The 22,553-nt window shown below is 41.6% G+C and overlaps 1 protein-coding gene across 3 annotated transcripts in view; it reads right to left on the bottom strand.

Annotated features, from left to right (window-relative positions):
* Positions 1-22,553, bottom strand: part of LOC149932479 (uncharacterized) — a 52,477-nt gene that overhangs the window by 27,154 nt on the left and 2,770 nt on the right. The window contains exon 1 of one of the 3 annotated variants that reach the window (XM_090156494.1): positions 16,025-16,356. The exons of the other annotated variants lie outside the window; for them this stretch is intronic. Within the exon in view, the coding sequence (XP_090012620.1) occupies positions 16,025-16,061 (37 nt within the window). The 5' untranslated portion in view covers positions 16,062-16,356. Of the gene's footprint in view, positions 1-16,024; positions 16,357-22,553 lie in introns of those variants that run through there. 3 annotated transcript variants of the gene reach the window in all.

Genomic DNA, 22,553 nt, shown 5'->3' with positions numbered 1-22,553 from the left:
AGCGAAGAGGGGACTCGAAATATTTTCTAGATAGATGAAAGTTCTTCCCAATCAAAAACGTTACGAAATGAAAAAAAAAAAGGTTTACTTTCACTCTCTTATTTTTCCGAAGCGTTTGAATCTCCTATACACTCCCGAAAGAGTTCTTTCTTTAATATCATTTCATTTTTTGCAGGTTACTTCAAAATCAATAAGATAGTTTCTAGTTTTCAATCCGAAAAGGAACAAAAAAAGACCTATTTGGTTTTCGTCTATTTTTTTCGCTAGTGGAAAAAATATCGAATAAAAAATCGTTTTCTGCCAAAATAGACGAGGGCAAATAAGTATCGCCGGAGAAGAGCTCCGTAATGGCTTAGGCGTTGTCATGTTTATACACATTGGGAGCTAGATCGGAGTCTGAGAGTTTTTGCTCTCTCTAAGCCGCTAATCTTCGCTAAAACCCTCTTCGAAAAACGTATAAAAATAGTGTGAAGACTTCTTTCTTCGGGAATTTTAAGCTTTTCTCTCTCTTTTTCAGTGGAAATATAAATGGCGTTTCGGAGTTAGACAAATGCTCCGAGAAGTTAACCCCGGCGCTCGCGCGACTGGCCGAAAGCCTCTTGATTTATAGCTTTTAGACCAAACACATTTACCATGTAAGGAAACCTCCGTCTGTAGGGTGTTAAAAGTTTTAGCTCTAAGCCGATTTGAAGGCTGGCAGTTCCCGGAGTTGACAGGCCAGCTCCGCTCTTATAATAGAAAGAGACGCGTTCCCTTAAGCCGTAGCAAAGATCATCTTGGCTCTCGCTCGTGCTCGGCCTTCTTCTCCCCCGTTTGTACGGAGACAGAGCGAGCCTTTCTTTATATTCCGCGCCAGACCTACTCCTTTCCCCCGCCGAGACTCGGCCCAGTGGACTGTTGCCGGAGAGATATTGACAGTGAAGGAAAATCGACTAAAACCTTATACGAGATTGAAGGGCACCGAGGTAAGGCCGGAACTACGGGGGTAGAGGCAAATGCGGCGGAGGCAAACCGTCGATAAACGAATTTTAAATCTCCACACGTGCATTAGCGTTCGGCGCGCTCTCTATCGGAATAGGCCTTCGGTATTTGTCGGAAGACTAGGCGAATGTCCGACTCCAAGCTTTTACGATTTCTTCGGTAGCGAGAGTCGGCTCCTTTTATCGATTAAACCTCTTCGCTTCTCCATCGCTCGAAAGGTCGCGAGGGCTTTTATCCCTCTCGTTCGCCTAAATTTATTGACAGATTAAAACCACTGTAGCTATTCGATTCACTTAGAAAGAAGTAATTCTTAACTCCAACAACATTTTTGACGCCAGTTTTTCCCACCTCAATCGCCTATTGACAGTTCCTCGGATTATTCCGGAATAAATATCGAGTGTTCTTTCGTTAGGCGCGCGCTTTAATGGAAGAAATATTCGAGCGGAAGAGATAACGTATACGGTATATATCGACGAGGAAGAGGGTCGATCGGGAGTCGCTGGAAAAGTAATATTTCCCGAAGCCGACCAATTTGGAGCGAGAGAAAGGTCGGGAGTTGACGCGAGCTGACACAAATGATACGAAGCGACCGATGATAAATGGTCAGCGGCATCGAAAAAGCTTTTAGATTTCGCTTTATTTCGTTCTATTTTCGTCGTTTTTCGCCCTCGAATTTACTTAATACGACGAAAGCTTTTAAGGCTTCTCCGGAAGATATATAGGCGAGGATTGGGTGTAGCCGAAGTTGTACTCTCGAAGGCTCCGCGCCACAAACATTAATTTAGCGAGATATTAATAACGAAGGGAAGCGGGTGCTCTTCTCCGGCCGCGCCAAGCGAGCGTCGGACACCGACTCTAAGTAAACCGCCCCGGTAGGCGCCGTAATTGCCACCTTTGGAAATTCTACAATCGTATTTATATATAGTAGGTGGTCGCTTTAAAGCGGTCAAAGCGCCGCCCGCGATACTTTATAGTCCTTGTAATGCAAATGGAGTCGTTTCAATGGAGAATTTGCGCAGAGTGAGCGGTGAATCGAGGACATAAAGGGCGACTCCTACCGGACCTTTCGGCTACTGTTAAGACGCCGACGTATCGGAATTAGCGCGTCTTCCGAGAATCAATGGAGTTCAACCGCGGGGAAGGCCACCCACCCTCGCCTCCTTTATCACTCGTTGCCGGCGTGATCCTTCTCCGGACATAAAGCCCCGCTTATGGCGAATCCTCCGATCCCGGTGTTCGTTGTCGGGGTCCCCCTTTTCTCGAGCTGATTGATATTCGTCACTAGTTATCGGGATTGGATTCCGCGAACGGGAATGGCCGATAATGATCCGGTCCAGTTTCGGCTACCATGATATAATGGTCGGCTGCTGGAAAGTTCGCGAGTGTGTGTCTAGGCTCTTCTGGCGGAACGGCGGAGATGGTGTATTATTATTCTCGCGCGGCAGAGGGAAAGACAACGGCGTTAAACGCTCGACGGCAATTGATATTCTTCGGGTGTGCGCGCCTGGAAAAGTCCCCGAAAAGTTCCATCGCTCAAAGACAAAGGCGCTAATGTAACAACGATTTTCCGGCACAGCGGATCGTGGACCAACTCCACCTCCCGACCTACACCCCCCTCCTCCGCGGAACCCGATTCTTCGTCCTGGAAACGGGGGAATCTAGCTTTTACTCGGACGGAAAGAGGCGACCGGCCGAACGATTGATTCGCGGCCTCCCTTTCCTCCCACGGCCCTTTTACAATATTTCAACAGTCGTAATAACGGTCCGTCCGCGATGTCCCGTAACAAATTCGCTCTAAAATTCCGTTCTCGGCGAGGGCAGTTCACGCGCCACTTTCTTCCGCCCAGCACTCTCTCGCTCTCTACCTGTCTAAAAGGGGCTTTCGCCAACCACGCCTCGCTGGAAAGGAGGCCTACGTGGTGGCGTCGCTTGCTTTCTTTGTTTCTTCCCGCGAAAATAGCTCCTATCTGTCAAAGGCTCCGCTCTCCTACTTAAAGCCAAGTCCTCTCTAATTGATTATTTAATTTTCCTTTGTCCGCTTTGGAAAAATTTGCCGCGTTCGTACGTGCCAGCGCTTTCTAATCTCTTTTTCCGTTATTTTAAAACATATTCGTTCAAAAAGAAAACCATTTTCCGCTTCAGCAGTTGGAAACTGGAAGTGACAAAAATTAAACTCGTTTGACGGTTCCATATTTGTACTGGTTGGAAGTACTCGTTTCTTTGTATAAGAACATTTACAAAATTTGAAATTAATTACGCATCACCGTAAATAAAGAAACTGATTTTGGAGTATTGTTCTCAAATTTAACGGTTATAAATATAAAATAGCGAATTGTTTGAGATATACACTTAAGAGAAAAGTAATAATGGTATATATAAAATTTTATATTTAAAAGTACAAAATAAAATATATGCTCGCCGGGAGTAGTGGCGTACTCCTGTAATCCCAAGCGTCTGGGAGTCAGAGTTTGTGGTGGTTGGAATACTTCTGCCACGGGTGTCCCCACCCCTATCCCACCGTTGGCGTGTCCGTTACACATATCTCGCCCTGATTAATCAGGGGGACGAGCGGACTGAATTGTCCCACACGTTAAAATCCCCAATTAAAAAAAATATATATATGCTCTACAAAAACTCCATAAAATAGATATTATCAGAAGCCTTAGCATTAAAATATTCACGTTAATTACTAATAATTTTTTTTTACAAATTCCTACCATATTTTCTTGGTAAAATAGCAAAGCTCCTAAACAACAGATTATTAAGCTTAATCCGTAAAGACTTTACCCAAATGTATTATTATTAAAAAAAAATACTTTTAAATATGTAAAGTTGAAAGAAATATTATTTATTATACTGTTCAAGGGTTATTTTCTTGAGAAATTTGGAAACGTTTTTCGGAGAATTTATGATAGGAAGAATGTTAACCGAGAATATGTGGACAGCCTCGTGTTTCTTCGAAGAAAAGCTAAGCCCCTTCCGCCTTACTACGTGTAATCTTTAACGAATTCAAGTACAAATTCAAACAATATTTACTGAAAATTTAAAAATACATAGATATCATCTAAAGAAAGTACGAAAGCCAAGTCAATGTTTTTAAAAATTAAAATTAAAGCAACAGAAAAGTAAAAATATAGTTAGTGTATTTCATTCAAATTAATTGTTTTTTTAATAAATATTTCAATGTTTTAAAATATCTAAAAGATACCATTAAATATTTTGATTCACCTTTGGCATAATTCGCAATGTAATTTAGTTACGTTAAAAATCGTTAACATTTTCAATAAAGGACTGACAGTTAAAAAGTTTTAAATAATTTTCGTTAGAAGCGGTAGGAAGGGAAACTTTAGTTTGACCTTCAATATTAAAATTGTCGCATCCGGCAATGTTAATATAAGTCAAAAACGCGTTAGATAATCAATCTCCCAAGACTAAACAAGCGCGTCACGTTGAGGGAAAACAATTCTTTACGCGGCTCGTTCCGTTACGAAATAGCTATTCTGAAAGTATCTTTGTATATTACGAAGTTCCGTAACAACGGCGTAGATATTGATGAAACGGAAGAGTTCTTCATAGTCAGTACGATGGGGAGTGGGGAAAACTAAAAAATTAAATTCAGGGAGCGCTCGGAGGCGTTCGGTAGGAAATCAGATTAATCATCATTGGATCTGGGCATTCAGAATGGGAGATGAAAAATGGAGGAGCCACTCGAAATATATATCATCCAGCGGCAGACGCGTGAGCCCCCTCCTTCTGTCTCCGCTAGCCACGACTCTATCTACAATCCGCCACCTTTCTCCCTTTTATCCGAAATTGAACTTTTATGGATTTTCTCCCGAACGTAAACAGTGAGCGGAATCCGGCAGGAACATCCGGTCGAGTCGGCCGCCTTTTTCAGCAACACTCGCGGCTCGCCGTCGCTGCTATGAAGTTCTCGGAGCGCGAAAACTGCGAGACGTGATTCGAAAGAAAGAGCGATTTCTCCCTTTACAAAAGAGATGATAAAAGATCTCCACCAGAGAATCCCCATTTCGAATGGAGTGAATACATCTCGCTAGGTCCGGCTGCCCCGCCACGGATTCTTCGGGCGGATGAAATCCGTTACGAATACATTTCGGGGCTTACCTTCGCAGCTTCGGGACTCGTTTAGCCCGAGCGTAAGTAAAAAGTACATATTGAAAAACGCGTTCCGGTAATACGCTCTATATATAGATAGAAGCTCGAGGTGTAAAATGGAAAACGGGTGGTCGTCGAAGCGCGTGAAAGAACTTTATTTTTTTCTTCCAGCGAGTTGTTGGCGTGACTAAAAAAAGTGGATTTGGTCGGTATGTTTGGAAAAGAACGTGGCGACCTGGCTGGGCCGCTCGACAGTGTCTCCCAAATCCGAACCTGTTGATGCTCTTTTGAAATGGAAAGTGGCTCGGGGGAGGGGGGATAAGTGACGCTCCCCAGTCAACTTTATACAGTTCGTGTATTCCAAGCAGAGGTTTTTGACTTTGGAAAATTTCATTTGCCTCTCTCGTCTGGCGTGTTTTCCTTTTATTCAGCCCGCCACTTTGTCTTACTTCAATCTGGTCTCTGGAAGAGGTGTCGCTTCCCAGCGAGACTGGCGTAAAGGGGTTATTTTCCGCTCGAGCATTCGCTTCGGCGGGGCCCTCCTCCCCTCGGACCCCTACGGAACCGTTTTCCCTAGATGTCAGGAAGATTGGTTTACAGCTACGTGACAATCCATTTTTTTTTTCCGGTTTGGACGGGACCTCCCAAAAATCGATTGTCAAGCTACGTAGCGCGCGCAAATCTCCCCTTTAAGCCACCCTCTTGTTTACTTTGAATATAAGATAAAGCTTGGTTCGATCACTTAACGTCACCCCCGTTATAAGGCACGGAACGAAAACCAAGGATTAAAATCGAAGTCGCCTCGTATATCGCGGTCGCTTTCGACGCGAAGAACGGCGTCTCGTTACCTCGATGCGTTAGATACCTCGCATGGTCTTCTTTTTATTAATAATAACGCTTTTGTCTTAGGTTGCCCGTCTTATAACGTAGGTGGGGGGGGGGTCGCGGATCACGCGCGGAAGGGGAGGCGTATTGATAATCGTTAAGAAAAATCCATAAACGAACCTTCCAGTGAGGGAATGGCTCGTACGCACCTGTGTAATGGGTTGAACGGGTCTGCGGGAAGAAGAGCGAGTGAGAGAGAGTATACGACCGCACACGCTCGTGGCGTGTTTGTAGCCAATAAAGGAAGGAATAATGAGCTAGTAACTAAGCTAATGTTATTCAACCCTCTTTTCTTTTAGCCACGCTGGCACTCCTCTTTTTACGAGGTTTTTAGGGGCCGGTGGAATATCGAGATAAATTCTTTTCGAGACGCGCCAGGAAAGAAGGAAGAAAAAAAGTCGAAGTAGAAAGGTAAGTCGAGCAAGAAGTTGTAGTTAAATTAGCCCGAAGTAACTCGGTTTTCAACACTATAAGAGGGACGGATGGGGGGCGCGAATTTCGCGGCTCCGTGATAAATGACTTCGTCATTTCCTATTTTTCAAGCAAATGGGAGGGTGGCGCCGTTTCTTTTTTCGCGGGCCGTTCTCGAGCGGCCAACTTGGTCAGGTTAACGCTGGCCCTCGGAATTAGGTCCCTTCCCCACTCCATTCAACGTGAGGCGAAAGCTTTATACTGACGAGACAAAAGAGTAACCCCCATCCACCCAGAATTAATTGCGACGGGTGGTGGGAGAAAGGAACCCCTAAATTCCCCATCTTCCATACCCGGTATAAAACCCAAAACTTACGCCCTTAACCCTTTCTATTTCTCGGAAAACTTCCCCTCGGGATGTACCGGCATTTTTTTTCTTTCCTTCCAACCGGACTGGCTAGTACTTAATTTTAAATTAAGTCTTTTTTTCGCTTCCTTCAGTAGGGGGACATTGGCTTCTAAATAGGGGCTTGATTTTCTTGGTCGCGTAAGCTGGCATTAACAAGGGTAAGGACAGCGTCGAGGGTGGAAAAGGGGTTTTTAGTACGCCCGAGGATTCGGAGTTTAAGGACGAGCTACCCACGAATGAAGAAAAGAGGTTTAAAAAGACTTATACACCAGGGGAGATTCCTCTTCTTCACTCGAGCAAAGGCAAATTTTTAATCTTGTCTACCAGATTTCTCCACCCACGTTCTCCCACACGCGGGAAAAGATTAAATCGCCCAAATACCTTCCTCCCATTCCCAGTTGCTTTTACTTTTTTAAGCGTGATCGACATTAGCTCGACGCCGGCCCTAACAAGATTAATTTTCGATAATTCCGCTCTCCCTTTAACTTCCCTCAGGACGCGTTTATATATTTTCGCGGAGTGCCCGGGTATGATTGAAACAACGTTGGCACGGCTCCGACTAGTCGTTATTCGTAAAAACGACCCATCGAATATACTAGGATCGATCGATAACGCGTGATACACACGGCCAAAAAAAATGGGTCCGCGTTCTCAGTATTTTTATCCGCGCGATTCTTTCAGTCCGACCTCGGCCCTTCGCTAGTCTTTAGCTAGACGGAGTGGGCTAATAAATATCGCAACTCGATTGGTTCCAGCCAGCGCTGACTGGAGAGGATGGGCGCGCTCCTTAACCCCTTCTCGTAATAATCGACAACGACTCGGCTAAACGTCCCGAGAAAAGAGGAAAAACAGCGCTTTAGCGCAGTGTAAAGCTATCAATTTTTCCCTCTTCTTTCCGCTTCACTTTATCCTCGGGTCGCTCTTACGGCACGTCTTCCAGCGCACACGCGTTTGCCAGTCGTTGCCGGGGATAATTATCGCCCGGGAAAATGAAAGGCTTAGGTATTTTTTCCCGTCGGGTAAACAGAAAAGCCCATTAAAGGCGACGACTAAGAGAGAGAGAGAGAGTTGGGCGAGCTGATTTCTAGCGGGGAAGAAAATGAATGAAGGAAGCGACGGAGGGTTGCCGAGCTGTATTTTCTCAAATTAAACGGCGGTAGCGCCGAACTGCGACACGCCATTACCTGTGGCCCCCACCAGATCCTCCCCGTCCAATCCTGACCATCCTCGACGGCCTCCCTCCTTCGACAAATGTCCCTTCTCCCTTCGCCTTATAATCACTCTCGAAGCGGATGAAAAATTGTTCGCAATTTTTTCTCCTTCTCCGGCGGCGCGCCGGCTCCTCCTCTTTAAGTAAAGGCTCTCGTATTTAAATTGCCGTCAAATCACCTCTCGTATCTTAATACAAGACGTTGGCAATTACTCTCGGCGAGGACTTAGCCTTTTCGGGCGGTATAAAAAGTCAGGACGTTCCTCTTTTTCTTTAAAGGGACTGGCCGCGTCGATGCTTTATTTATCCGGCGACGCGAAAGCTTCGAAGAGACAGTTTCCCAAAATAAGGTAGAAAATAAGGTAGATAAATATCCCGATTAAACTCCCCCTATTTCTAAAGGATTTAACCCAGTTTGAATATTTATCCGACAGAACGGGTTTGATTCTATATACCTCTTTACTCTAAAAGTTCTAAAATGGAAAAATTATCGTCGGCGCGAACGAGGAGAAGTAAGGCTAAGTAGATTTACGTGTTGGGCCTAAGCGGGCTAAGAAAGAGTACGGTTCCTTCGCGTCGTTTTATGGAAACCCATTACGAGTCGCCTACGTCAAGAAATAATTAGGGTGAGCGGTAAACGTTCGAAGCTTCGTCACGCGAAAATGTTTCCAATCTAAGGGCGGCCCAAAGAGATTAGCCGGCTCGCCTCCCATTCCTGAGGTTCCTATACGAGCTGGGCTATATGGAAAAATCATTTACATAATGCCATTTGTTTCTCCCTTCTACGAGGAACTACCTCTCATTCGCTCTTTATACGTATATTTTTTCCTCATTTCTTCCCTTATTTCCAGCTCTATTAAGAGGACCCCCTCCTTTTCCTTTAATTCGGGTCGGACTCTAGCAATTAAAAGCGAGAAATTGCTTTCGGATAAGGGGTACGGAACACGCGGCTCGTTTTCTCTCGGGCAAAAACCTATAGCCCATAGATCAACCAGTTTGGGTAAAGACGTCTGTAGAGTAATGGAAGCGCCAGCGGAAATAAACAAAGACTGGAGCGGCCCCTTTTGTATATAAAGTCGTTAAGATCCCCCTCCCTCGTTTACTTAGTTTTATATCTCTTTTGCCTTTTGTTTCGTGATGGAACGTTAAAAACCTTTTTAAACACGAAATAAAGTAATCGGATATGGCCATTATTTTTTTCGCCCCAGAGAAAGCGACTCTCGCTTAAACCTTTGATTCTAAGCTAGCCGGACTAACCATCAATTTCCTTTGTAGGTTTTCTTCATTATTCGTTTGGAATAATAATGAAAACGGAGCTCGCGCGGCCGTATAGAGGGAGGGAGGGAGGGAGGGAGGGAAGGAAGGCTTTGAACGGTCGTAAACGCCTTGTTTTTCGCGTCCACGCGCTGCCGGCATTAGTAGGAATGCTAAGAGTAATTTTTCCTTTTGTATATTTGTCGGTGTTGGCACGCTATAGGTGTACCCCTCGTAGTCGGCACCCTTACACGCTCGGCTCGTTCCTCTTAAAAATGGCAGACTCTTCGGAGTCGCGGCCACCCGCATTAGAATTCGCAACCCGTTCATTTCGGCGACTGCAATCTTTCGGATCGCGAGTTGGAACGCGAAGAGCACGAACCAACAACGAATAACTCCAGACTCGTTTTTGTCCCGGCCGAGCTATGCCACGGAAATTTCGCTTTTCTAACCTTTTTGTTTGAGAATTCCTACTGAGAATGAGCTTCGCTATAAGCGAAAATCCCCCGAGGAAAAGCCGGAGGAATCCGAAGGATGACGAAAGGCGGAAAGAGCCGTATATGCGCCAAGAATAAAAAACAGAACAACTATATGAAATCGTAACAAAATTTGCTCCCTTTTAGCCTTTATCCCCATCAAATAAAGAAAGGGCTTGGATAAAAAAAAGAACGAAGACCGCCTACCACCTCGAAACGGATTGCGCATTCAAATCTCAGAGTTTGAATTACGTCTCCCCGATATGATTGAATCTCAATTGACTCGATCCCGAGTTGATTTTTTTCTCCGAAGAAACTAGATTATAGTTGCCTAACTTTTCTCGTACCACATACACACGAGACGAAAACGCATCTTTTTTTCATTCTTTTATTCTATACTGGGCGAAGTAGTTTGGGGCGTTGTCTTTCGTACCGATAATTTTGTTTTCTTCCTAGCCGCTGAAACAGAAAAAAAAGTCAATTCTTACTCGCGAAAATTTATTGATTTGTAAGCGATATTTTTGGCGTTAATATAATTTGTGGTCGAAAGAAACAGGAAATATATTCCAAGACGCTATGTCGTAATGGCTGTTCGTTCTTTGTACAAATATTTTCAATCCAATATTATCCGACGGTAAAGGAGGGGTTTGATGTATATAATGATATAGATCTACATGCCAATATTGGGTACACACACATACGCGAAGGGCGACTCTGTCATTTTGGTCGTAGCAGACATTAGAGAGGGGGGGTCCTCCCCAGTTAAGCACCCCCCACCCGAACGAGGAAAAAAAGGGGGCACGCGGCAGAATAGATGATTATATATCGTCTGGCTTTCTTCGGCGCCTTCGCTAAAAGAAAGATGATAGCCACAGTACGGCCAGATGCGCGTCAAAGTCAGCCATCTTTTATTTATACGCCTTCGATCATGAATATACGTACACTCTCTGATTTCTCCCTTCACTCGTCTATAGTCGCTCGGCCGATCACCAGAATGGGCAGAGCGAAGGCGCGGGAGATACCCCAGCCATCGTGGCACCGTTTGTCGGGGGAATCCGCGGGCTGAGGGGTTTTTCTCGCGTCTCGATTTCTTATAGCCGCGGAAGGGTGGGCGGCCGTAGAAATCCTTCGCTCCAACATCGGCTAACACCCATCGGGCGCGGGCAACGGGATAATATTGTCTTTCGGTCGGGGTATACATTTTACCAGAGATACTAAGCAGATGTTTTTATTCCCGCTCCGGAGAGAAAGGTACACGCGTTGAAAGAGAAGAAACTCGGCCACGCTCTCCTTACGTGCCATTGTAAAACACTTCACTCGAAACGCGCGGCCATCTCCTCCCACGTATCGGAGAAGCTTAGAGAAGCCGAAAAATTTATGATACAGACTCAATTCGCGAAGGTAGATAGCGGCGAGAGCGGGCTCGCGAAAAACGTCGCGCTTTCAAAAAGAGTCCCAGATTTTGCTTTACATAAATTTTGCACGTGAACGGCTATTTGGAATACGAGAGTGATCGGACGACCTCGGAATTCGGGACGTGGCAAACTGTCGGAAGAATGGTTTTAAAAAGGAGCTAGAAACCCCCGTACTTGGGATACGGCGAGAAGTAGTATATTTCTTTCCGAGGGTTTTCGCTCGAGTTTATAGGCCCGGGGACGAGCCCGAAAGGGTTTTAGGGCTTTAAGGACGCTTCAGTCTCTCAGCCCAGCCACTATTTCGGGCACCGTATCGCCGAGAGCCACCCGCGGGACTACCCTGATAGAATTCCGCGGCTATATTTCTTTCCAATAGTTTGTTCGTGGTTATACGAGTCTTTATACTAATGTTAGTGGTGCCCGAATGATTTCCTATCTTTTTTTCGGTCTCCGTCCACCGCGGAAAGGGGGCTTCTTCGCCGCCGCTTTAGGCCTTATACTCACCACATCCCCCGCGCTTTCCGCGAACGGATTCCCACACCTGCTCCTCCGCCAACGAGAGAAAATCTTGGGCTCTAATCCTCATTATTTTTCGTTTTCTATGGCTTCGGGAGGGGGGGGGGGGCAAAACCGAGAGAAACAAGGAGTAGAAGGGGAAAAAAACATATAGGGAACGGCGAAGATCCCCCCACGTCGTTTTTTATCTCTCTCCTAAACGATTCTCTTCTTTCTACACTTTTTTACCGTTATATTTCTTTTTCTCGAAAAACGGAGCGTCTTTTCTTTTCGAAGAGTTAAGACTCGGAGGAAAAGGTTTGTAACGAAATTCATAAACATTCTAGAAGAATGTCTTCTATCGATAGTAATTAAGACGACAAAAGAACGGAGTGAAACAAAGAATACGCGAATGAATACGGAATCGGGAAAGAGAAAAACAAAAAAAAACCGTCTTGCGAAATAACGAAGTAGGAATTGACGCTCTGAGCGGTGGGGAGACGCGCGTACTCGTTTTAATTAGTTTATAAAATTCGAAAACTTTGTCCTTTTTCTCTCTATTATACTCTGACGAAGCTGGCAGTACTCGATGCTCCGGCACCGTACTCTTTTTCTGGCATTTGTGAAAAGGAATAAAGCTACACACGAAGGAGCAATTCCAGGCTGAAGCAACGCCGATAGAAAACATCTCCCCGCGGGCTCCTTCCAAGCGTTACTAGCTCGATTCCCTCTTTCTCGAGCCCTTCCAGATTGTTTTACTCCAAAAGAAGTAAGAAAAGAATAATTAGCTTGTTTGAATAGAAGTTTCCAAAGTGAGCTGGCGAGAGGAGATATTTTTGTCTCATGCATAATGCATAGTTCCCGTAATTTAATATCCACTCGCCCTCAGTTTTAAAAGTCGTCGTCGTCGTTCGCGCCAAATATTTCACGCCCAAAAACCGATTTAAACTTTAAGCGCCCAAAAACTCCGTCACTAATTTAATTTAGAACCCGGAATAAATTTCATTGTCAGCTAGCTCCGTCCGTTCGTCCATCGAGAACGGCCGCAATATGGAGGCATTTAATTGGAACAAGTACAAAGTGAAAGGGTAGACACCGATTTCGTAGTGGGCGTGTCTCTCGAGCTGTATTTATTTTGTTTCCGTTATCGATTCTCCCCCTCCTTCCCCCCACCCCACGCGCGTATTACCGTCTATTTCGAGCCAAACCTTCATTTTCGGAATGACTTACTAATGCCCTTCCTTATTCTTATTATCGATCGCTTTTTTCTTCCGAATTGTTCTTTTTAAACAAGAGAAAACATCCGCAAATGCGTCTTTTACGGTAATTTTGGCTATCATTTATGAGTAATCTTTTCCGCGAATCTTTCCAGCTCCGACATATGTTGTTGATCTAATACGACAGACTCTACGCGATGTATTGTAAACTAACGCTACTTTACCTCTAACGCAATTAATCTATACGTCGCGACAACGTTACAACTCGAGGTATTACCAGAACTAGAATTTGGCGGACTATCCAGTGACGAGGACGTGTTGAACAGCTACTCCTCCGAGTTTCCGGGTAATTGACCTTTAATGTCACACTAAAGCCTTTCGGGATCAAAAATGCTTTCCATTATATATACATTTTATTAAAAATAATATTATTCAATTTAATTAATTTTGTTTTTCGTTCCAAGGTCAATACCCCTCCTGTGTTGTAGGTATTTTCAAATTCTGCCGATAGATACAACAATATTATTTCTAATCATTACGTAAATTCTAATAGAAGTAACGCAATACCAATAAGAATGACACTTACATTTTCTCGACGAAACATTTTTCAACACTGATACTCTATAACAGCTCCGAAGTAAGTGTACTAAGTTCATTACGCAATGTGAAGTGATTTCAGAAATCAGAAACTGATTTCGAGATTTTGGAAATGAACAAATTTCGATATTTTCAATTTGATTTCAAGATTACTAAAATCAATTTTCTCTAGGGGGTACGGGATTTGAACGAATGTCGGACCTCTCGGAATTAGCTCTTCTGTACGAATAATACCGCGAAGCAAAGATGAGCCCGCGAAGCAGTTTAATGTAAAAAGTGCAAAACTCTATCCTGTACATAAAATAGCAACCGGATGAAGGGGAATATTTAAAGCAATTAAGTTTTTTTTTAAAATAGTCAAACTACAACTCTGGGTTGCGCAACTATACGAATTATTCAATTTGTTCTTGAAAGAAGTCCGGAGGGGGAGCTCTTTAAGCAGAGTCATTTATTTAGAGTTGAGCTGGCGACTTATTCCCTATATAGAATAGTACACAGCGCCGTGAATGCGTGATTAAAATACGTCGCTTCCCCGGCAAAGCGCCCCCTCTCGGTATTTGACCAATCTGCGGGCGAAGTTCTTCGGAATTCTCGGGAGAAGATGCGATTCAACAAACAACGAGCGGCGGGCATGCACGGAAACCAAGAACAGCGAGACACACAGAGAGAGAAAGAGAGAGGGTTCCTTGGATACAAACGCGATAGAGCGGAATTCTTTGTTAAAGGCCTAATTAGAATCATTAGCCATCAAGGTCTCCCCGTTTATTTTTCCTTTCCGCTTCATTAGGCCACTTCGCTTACGAGAATAAAGGGACCGTGCTAAATTAGTTATTTCTGCGCTATAATCTAAAGGCCTCCGTCGCTCTCGCGCGCCAAACGAAACACCCATTATACCCCTTTAAATTAAGCAACATTTATTATCATTCAAATATTTTCGTAAGCAACGTTTATTATAATTCAAGTATTTTCCTAGTTACGTATCTCTTATATGTAAAGTTTTAAAAATTTAAATGGAAACATAATAAAGTAGGGCCGCACGACTAAATATGAAGCGAGCTTTGATTCTTAATATAAATATATCGAAGTCGGCAAACCTTTCACACCGAAACTACAAACGAATTCGTAAATAGGTTCTCTATAAGACGGAGAATCAACCGATCCATAACTATACGAATAATATTTACTGTACGTCTTGGTTTTAAATCCCGAGCGATGTACGTAACAACTACCGGATGTAGACGATTCAATTTTATTATATTATTGCCACGGGCTGTCAGCGAAAAGAGAGAATTGAAAAGACACTCGCTATTTATCGAGACAGTGTTTACTAAATATTTTGACACGCTATTCGAGCGAGATAAATTTGGGAAGTAACTCAAAGGTGTATTCTAAACCTTTCCTGATGTAACTATTCCCAAAATTAAAACCTAACTTTTCAAACCGATGTAAAATAATGAATACTATTAGAAGTAACTTACGGCACTTGTACATAAAATTTCAAAAACCACTTGTACAATAAAAAGTTTATTTAAATCTTTAATTTTTTTTCAAATCTTTAAAATTCGGACGACTAGTTTCGCCACCATTCGGGGGCTTCGTCAGGTCAGAATTTTAAAAATTTTAAATTTTTTTAAAGATTTAAATAATTTTTTTATTGTACAAGAAGTGTTTTTTGCAATTTTTAATCTTCATCAATAATGAATACATTCGAGACGATTATTATTTATTTAAATATTCAATAAAACGTTCCTAATGTTCTTGAGAACTGTAGAGATTTTGTAAAGGCAGTACCTACCAAGATATGTACGTATTAAATCCAAAAACTACTATAAATTTCGACATCAGAATCGAGCGAATCAATTCTAAATTATATTGTTTTATTCGGATATATAAATTCTAAATGTAACGTTTTTACTTTGGAAAGAGGGTACCAATTTAAATAAACAAAAACACTGGATTTCACTGATTCGACATTTTAAAAATTTACCGAGAGTCATTTCTAAATAATGATACTGGTTGGAACTTTTGCGGGGTTACATCTCATTCGAAAACACCGTTACTAAAAAGCGGGTATCATAATTAATAAATAAAAAACATTTTGGAAGAGTGAGGTACTGGATATTGAAGGTCACTTTTTAGGCTAACAATATAATCAGTTTTCTAAAAGTTCAAAATAACCGTTTTATTACTTGCCGTAAAAGACATTCTTCCGAATTATGATCGTCAAAAATAAAGCGCGCTTAAACACCATCCCATTAAAAAGAATGATATAACGGTGTACGAATGATCGAAGCGTTGATGATAATAATTTGAGGGCCGGTCGAAATAGTCGTAAATCGCTGTTTTCGGCCAACATTAAAACCTTGAAGAGAACGGAGCCCCACCCTCCCCTAATTCTTCTATAATTATCGCTCGGACTCGATACGTGATAATTGATTTAACGCGTTCCGCCTATCTTATTTAGCCTTCGAAAGCGGTCGGCAGATATGGTAATACGGGTGAGCGGTGACATTTTCCAAACCACGAACACAGTGCACACGGAATGAAACAAAACTTACTGTGAACGATGCAAAATAGTACCAAGTAGAACCACATTTCCTTTCGTTGAAAAATGTACGAACGGCGCGCACAATTTAGATTCTCTAGATTTTCATCCTTCGTAGGTATACTTCGCCGCGTGGCGAGACAAAAGAGAAGCGGCCAATCAGTCCCCGTAAATCCCCGAGATCGACGATTTACGACGACTTAGCTATAAAAATTGGTTAGCTTTATGGTTGGAAGCGTAAAAAGTCGCGCCTGTTCAAAATGACAACTGCAGGCGACCTGGCTACTCGCTCGGCTTGTGTGCCGGCTTAGCCACCCACACTGGTTCTTACGTTCCCGGTTCGAATCAGAGTTGGGCTTCGACTGAGGCGCTATGAGGGCGAGGCGAACCTTCCACCTATCTTCTCTGGCAGCGGCGAGAACGGCCCTCTGGCGACTGCCGACTGAACTACGACGCTATCTTCATCGTTAAGAACCCGGAGTTTGGGGCTGCAAAAAAGCCTCCGAAAACGGAAGAGAAAATATTCTTTTCCTATCGTTAAGTTGGAAACTGATGTAGACGCTACAATATTAAACAGGTGGGTTTTAAACGAGCGCCCCTCCCCTCCGTCCAACGTTATTCGAACTCGTAAAACTTGATAATAAATTTATCTCCTTCCGAAACTTTTCATTTCGATTGAAGGAATATATATATTTTTTCCTCTTCGTTTAACTTTCCTTCTTCGCGAAATTATTTTTTTTTCCTTTCTCTCTGTTCTTATTCTAAGTTGAAAAAGAGCGCTAACAGAGCCTGGCTTTTCGATAAAGGGCGAGCGCGACTCTTTATGTCAGCTACTAAATAAATGAACAAAGAGTCAAGATAACGAGCCTAGGGAAATGTCGAAAAGTAGAGCATTAAACATGGATGCGAAGTCTCTTTCGCACCATGCCGCGAACTAGAAGCCGATATTACCATATATTATCCAGCTCCATTTCATTTTATAATCACTGAAAAATATGCGGGCTATTCCGCAACTTAGTTTGGTTTCCACGAAAATTCGAGCTCTTTGACAAATTGTTATGAGAGTGAAGGGTATTCATTTGGTTTTAATTTCTCGATCTTCTTATAAGTATTTAATCTAATGTTAGACCATTTCCTTAAATATTATTTTCACTGTACCCTTAATATAGAAATAGACCAGGCTTGCATTTCTTATTCCTTTTATTAAAAATTCAATAAACCCGATGGTCCCGCCAACGTAAGAATTCCAAGTTAGCGTGGAATCTGGCTCTTAACCGAATTGTTGCCTTCCACTCATCATCTCCCACTTTTTCCTTATTATGAAAATTGAGGGGTCAATTAAGAATAAGAAGAATACTTATTCATTTCATTGAAATAAGCTGAGCACAGAATGGTCCCCTATCTACACTAAACTTGTTAAGTGGGAATCGATCTTTCATACAATTGAGTCACGTAATAGTTAATAATGTACATTGAAGTTATTTATCTAAAATGCAATTGTAATTAGAATTTATTTTCCTACTAGACGAAAATATATCTAGGCTAGATTTTACCTATATTTTAAAGTTGTTAGATGGTTTCTTAGTCCTTGATTCAGTTCTGAATTCATGATTTATAGCTTCAAGCCGTTTTGATCCTAAATTTATTGCATTTCTACGAATTAAATAATTTTTTTCCAAAGGGATACGAACATTTTGATTTATCATAAATCGGGTGCTATGGATAGAGTTAGATACGTACTCGGATTTTGTTTCAATCTGTTAATCAGGGTTCATACAGACCAGGAAAACATGGAACTAGATTGTTGACGGGAAATTTCTATATTTAGTAAAAATCCGGGAAATAAGTTAATTTTTTGAGGGCTCAAAATATTTGCCTTGGAGAGTGCTAATTTACATAAATAAGTGTTCTTATTATAGATTGGACTTTATTACTTCATTTAAATATTATAATATGTAACGAATTTAGTTTAAATGTCAATTTTGAAATGAGTATAGCTCTGAACCTCTTAACATGGAAAGTAAAAAAGTGAGCTAATGTAGATAGAAGTCGACAACCTCCCTCCCAAATGAGACCGAGCTGAGGCCCTAGAAACTTTTCAAACATTACAACTCTACCATATTTGCCTGACGAAAAAAGACTTGACAAACATAATATTTACGTTTAATTTTATGCAAAGTCTCTAACTCTTTCTGCCCGTAGGAACATTACAAAATTTACAACTCAAACATGTATGTCAGAGGAAAACTTAGTTATTAAAATAAACGTTTTATGCTCTTATACTTAGTTTGAACACGATATTTCGAACTGATAACTTCCAGTTGGTCTCAGGCCCGTACACAGCCGCCAAAACTCGGGGGCGCTCAAATTCTTTTTGGGGGTGCCAATACCTTGAGTAATTTTTATCTCCCCACCTATGAAATTAGTAAATATACTAATCCGCTTGTAGCCCTAAAATATCCGTCAAAACATTTTTGATAAGCTGGTTCAATATTTCTACAATTGAAAAGTTTTTCTATTGCAGTGAGACGCGCGAAAGCAATTTTCAAAAACTTTAGTAAAATGGTTTCAAATATTTAACTGATACTAGTTCTCTCGTAAAAGTAATTTTCCTTTTTGATTAATATACAAATATTTTAGATCATATCTTTCGGTAATTGAGCAATCGATTTTTTTTTGGGTCAGTCGGATTGGGGATGCTCAAGTACTCATTTGGGGCGCGGAGCATCCCCTGGCGCCCCCCCCCCCCCGTGTACGGGCCTGGTTGGTCTTACTTATCAGGCGTCCCAAAATAGCCATTTGGAAGGTCAATATCATGGAAGTAGTTAAGATTTTAGTATATTTTCGAAGAAAAACTTTTATTATAGATCATCCGTTTGGGCACCTCTGCTGAATACGAAGACTGAACGAAATATATACAACACGGCCGAACACGAAAATATCAGCTAATAAAATGCGCTTTTGCTTTTTTTCTATGCCTTTATAGCGCAAAGTGCTTTAAGTAGAAAGTTGCGCAGCTGATTAAATACGCGATACATCGAATGTAGTGAATAGCTACAATCCGTTAGAAAAGTTCCGAAAACGAAAAAACGAACAAAGAAGCGATGCTTATTATACAGATTCTTCGTGCCTTTCGAGTTAAATGAATAGAAAAACGGGTTCAAAATTTCAAAACATGTTTTTTTTAGGAAATAACTGTACCAATCGTATCGCGGAATTTGTTTTGGGATTTTTACGCAGTTCGCCTTCTCCCGTGAGTGTTTTAAAACGTCGCGGGTTAAAAAAAATGACGCTAAAAGAGTTTCAACCTAAAACTCCCAACGGAGCGTGATAACGTAACAATACACTTTCAATTTCAATACGTCCTTGGAGAATCTTTGCTTGAATGTAGGAACGTAATACAAAGAGACCTTTGTTTTCCGAGTGATCTTTCCGGCAGCCCTTCCCGTATCCTTAAAGACCGAATGCCTCACAAAACACAGACAGTTGGTCCGAGTGTTATTCAACGGGCTTTGACATAACCTCGTACGCGACTCAGTCTCCGTGACCAATTTCGTTGTAAAACATTAGCGAGTTTCTGGGCCAGACGAAGTCAGCGGACATTAAACGCTTTTCTCTGTCTACTTAGATATAATTGACCAAGCGAGTCAATGGGCGCTCTAACGTATTTAAGATAGCGTTACTCATAATATTTGAGTATCTAACGCGTTTAGATGAGTCGGGCCATATCGGGGGGAATCATCCACTCCCTCCGGGAAAGGCAGAGAGAGGGGCCCCGTCCCGAATTTGAGAGGAGAAGGGGGCCCTACGTCGACGGCTGCGGAACGTGATCCCCGGAGCGTGTTAAAAAGAAAACTGGCTGAATTCTACACCTCCGAATGAACGGATGACCGGACACCCCCGCGCTTCTAATATTGGCGGCAGACAGACCCGCTCTCTGCCCTTTTCTAAAACTGTCGCGACACCCTGCAACTCCTAGCCGCCAGCTGCCACGCTTTTCGACGCTAGGGAAACGGGTATCCGTAATGAGGAATTTTCGTAGACGTTCGGAAGTGGTGTCGGCCGATCGCGGCTTAAAACATCCCCACTCTAGTTTCCCCTTAAAGCGAGTGACGAGAGGAGGGACGGGATCGGGGAGGGGTGGGTAGACCGGCGTCGATGAATTTGCATGAACGGATTTGCCTTTTAATTAAAGGCCGGGTTTACCCATGATCTCGACATCGTTTCTCAATCAGCGCGCTCGTATTTAGAGAGGGAAGGACGAGCCAGAGGGGCGGACGGGATGAGATGATTATGAATAGATTTCCAAGACGCGTCGACGACCAACACACACGCAACTCGGTGTGTCCTTCTGTCAACAGATACGAACACGAGTTCGCGCCGAAAAGTCGGCGGGGCTTTTACCCCTTACACGAACATAGTCTCGTATCCCCAGTCAAATCTTTGACTCGGTTAACAACTACCCACCCAGAGGGATACCGATGAAATGGACGCGTTTTAAGAAAGATGTGTTCTGTTTATTTCGGAATAAATAAAGATTAAATTTGGTTTACCCGTTTTAAACCGCAACCAGCGTGGGTAATATCACGAGTAAAACTTTATTGGGAAGCTTAACAATAAGGATATTTTATTTTATAATTTATATATTATTCTTTTTTCGATAATATTTTACGTTGTCTAAACTGGTTCACGAAATAAATCTGCCTTAAACTGCATATGGAATTTCCAATAAACTAAAATTTGTTAACTATCGTGTGAAATCCTGAGTTATAACCACAAAAATCGATTTGAATAAAATTTGAACGATGTTTTAATGTGGTTTAGAAACGTTTTTTACACACAATCCTAGGGATTTGTGTGTATAATAAAAATTAACAACTTTTTTAATTTTTATCCATAACCTACAATTATCGTTGTTTATCCATGGATAATATCCATAAATAAACAGTTAACCAAAATATTTACGATTAATCGAAATTTTCTCAGTTAATTTATCTGTTACGCAGAGCTCTACCTAGAAGTTGGGCAAATGCCCAATTTACTATTTTCGGTGATTTCGCTTTGTGTGGTTGATATTTCTTTTAAAATTTAGTCCGATAACGTTAAATAAAATATTTTTGGTTAGGTTAGGATTCAGCGGATCTACACCTTCGGTTATATCAGTAAATATTAAATTTAATTTACGAGACCCAAATTTTCACGGTTTTATATTTTCGCCTAAAAGTCTACATAACGTTCCTTATTTTAAGTCCGATTTTCATGAGGGTTATATTTTTGAAAAGGTGTCATATAACCTAGATTTGCAATCACGTTGTTTAATTTTAATTCGAAGTAAGGTTTTTTGGACAGCGTATACGGACCACCGCAACTTCCGACATTGTAAATCGGCGTCCTTATAGAAGTCTACCCGCGAGTTTCCCTCTCGCCTTTTTCAAGGCCGTTTGCGCCGCGCTTTCCACGAATGACCAGAAGTAAATATAAGTGTGACACTCACTCAACGTTTGCGCAGAATTAACAAATAAGTGTACCACTCAACGTGTGACCAGAAGTAACCAATAAGAGTGACACTCAACGTGTAACCATAAGTAACAAATAAATGTGATACTCAACGTCTGACCAGTATTAACAAATAAGTGTGACCATAGAAGTAACAAATAAGTATAAGTGCAAATAAGTATGGCCGTGGATATATATTGGTTATGTCATCGGCGTTGCAGGGTGCTGTAAATAGCTCAAAAAAACTTAACACATTAAGAGGATTGTGTGTATTCTGACCGTCGTACGTCTTGTTTAAACAATAAAGCATGTGTTAATTTTATTAAATTTTCCATTTTCCTAATTATTTAACTATTTAAATTTTGAAAAGAAATCAATCATCTTATCGAAATTAATCAAGGGTTGCCAAATTTCATTGTAGAAACTAGTTATTGAAGTTTCAAGTGTACATTTGTACACCCATATATTAGAAATTACTTTAAAATTTAAATGATTAATTGAGCACAGAAAATCGTCAAAACCTGCTATATATTTTTTAAATTAAAACCCTTCTTATTAAAAAATTACGTGTATTTTAGCAAAAATAGAAAATAGGTTTATTTGACATGAAATATCCTCCACAATTCATGTATCGATTGAACAAAATGCTCATAAACCACGTTTTGCATTTGATCCAGAAACCAATATGGGTCTCTGAATGATTCCCACAAAGTAATTTTCAAATTAGATATTTATAAAATTATAGGAAATATAATTAGGTCGACAACCGCCATAGTTTTCATAAAGAAAAATTTATTTAAAAATTTTAATATTTATGAAAATTTTAGGAATTGGTCCCGAAAATATCAAAATCAGTTACTATATAACATTTTGGGCTCTATTGACAAAAATATACATTTATTTTTGGAACGGTGAGTTTCCATAGTGATGGGTTTCACGTAGAATGGGCCTTCATGTTCCACTAACCTAATACTGTTACCAATTCATAGAGTATAAGGCTTTATAAATTATAAGCTTGTACTTTAAAGCAGTCTATCAAAACCTTT

This window comes from Leiobunum rupestre, chromosome 8 (assembly GCF_980474605.1).
Source record: "Leiobunum rupestre chromosome 8, qqLeiRupe1.1.hap1, whole genome shotgun sequence".
NCBI lineage: Eukaryota > Metazoa > Arthropoda > Arachnida > Opiliones > Sclerosomatidae > Leiobunum > Leiobunum rupestre.
The sequence above is the reverse complement of the archived record's forward strand: the minus strand, read 5'-3'. Positions and strand labels throughout refer to the sequence as shown.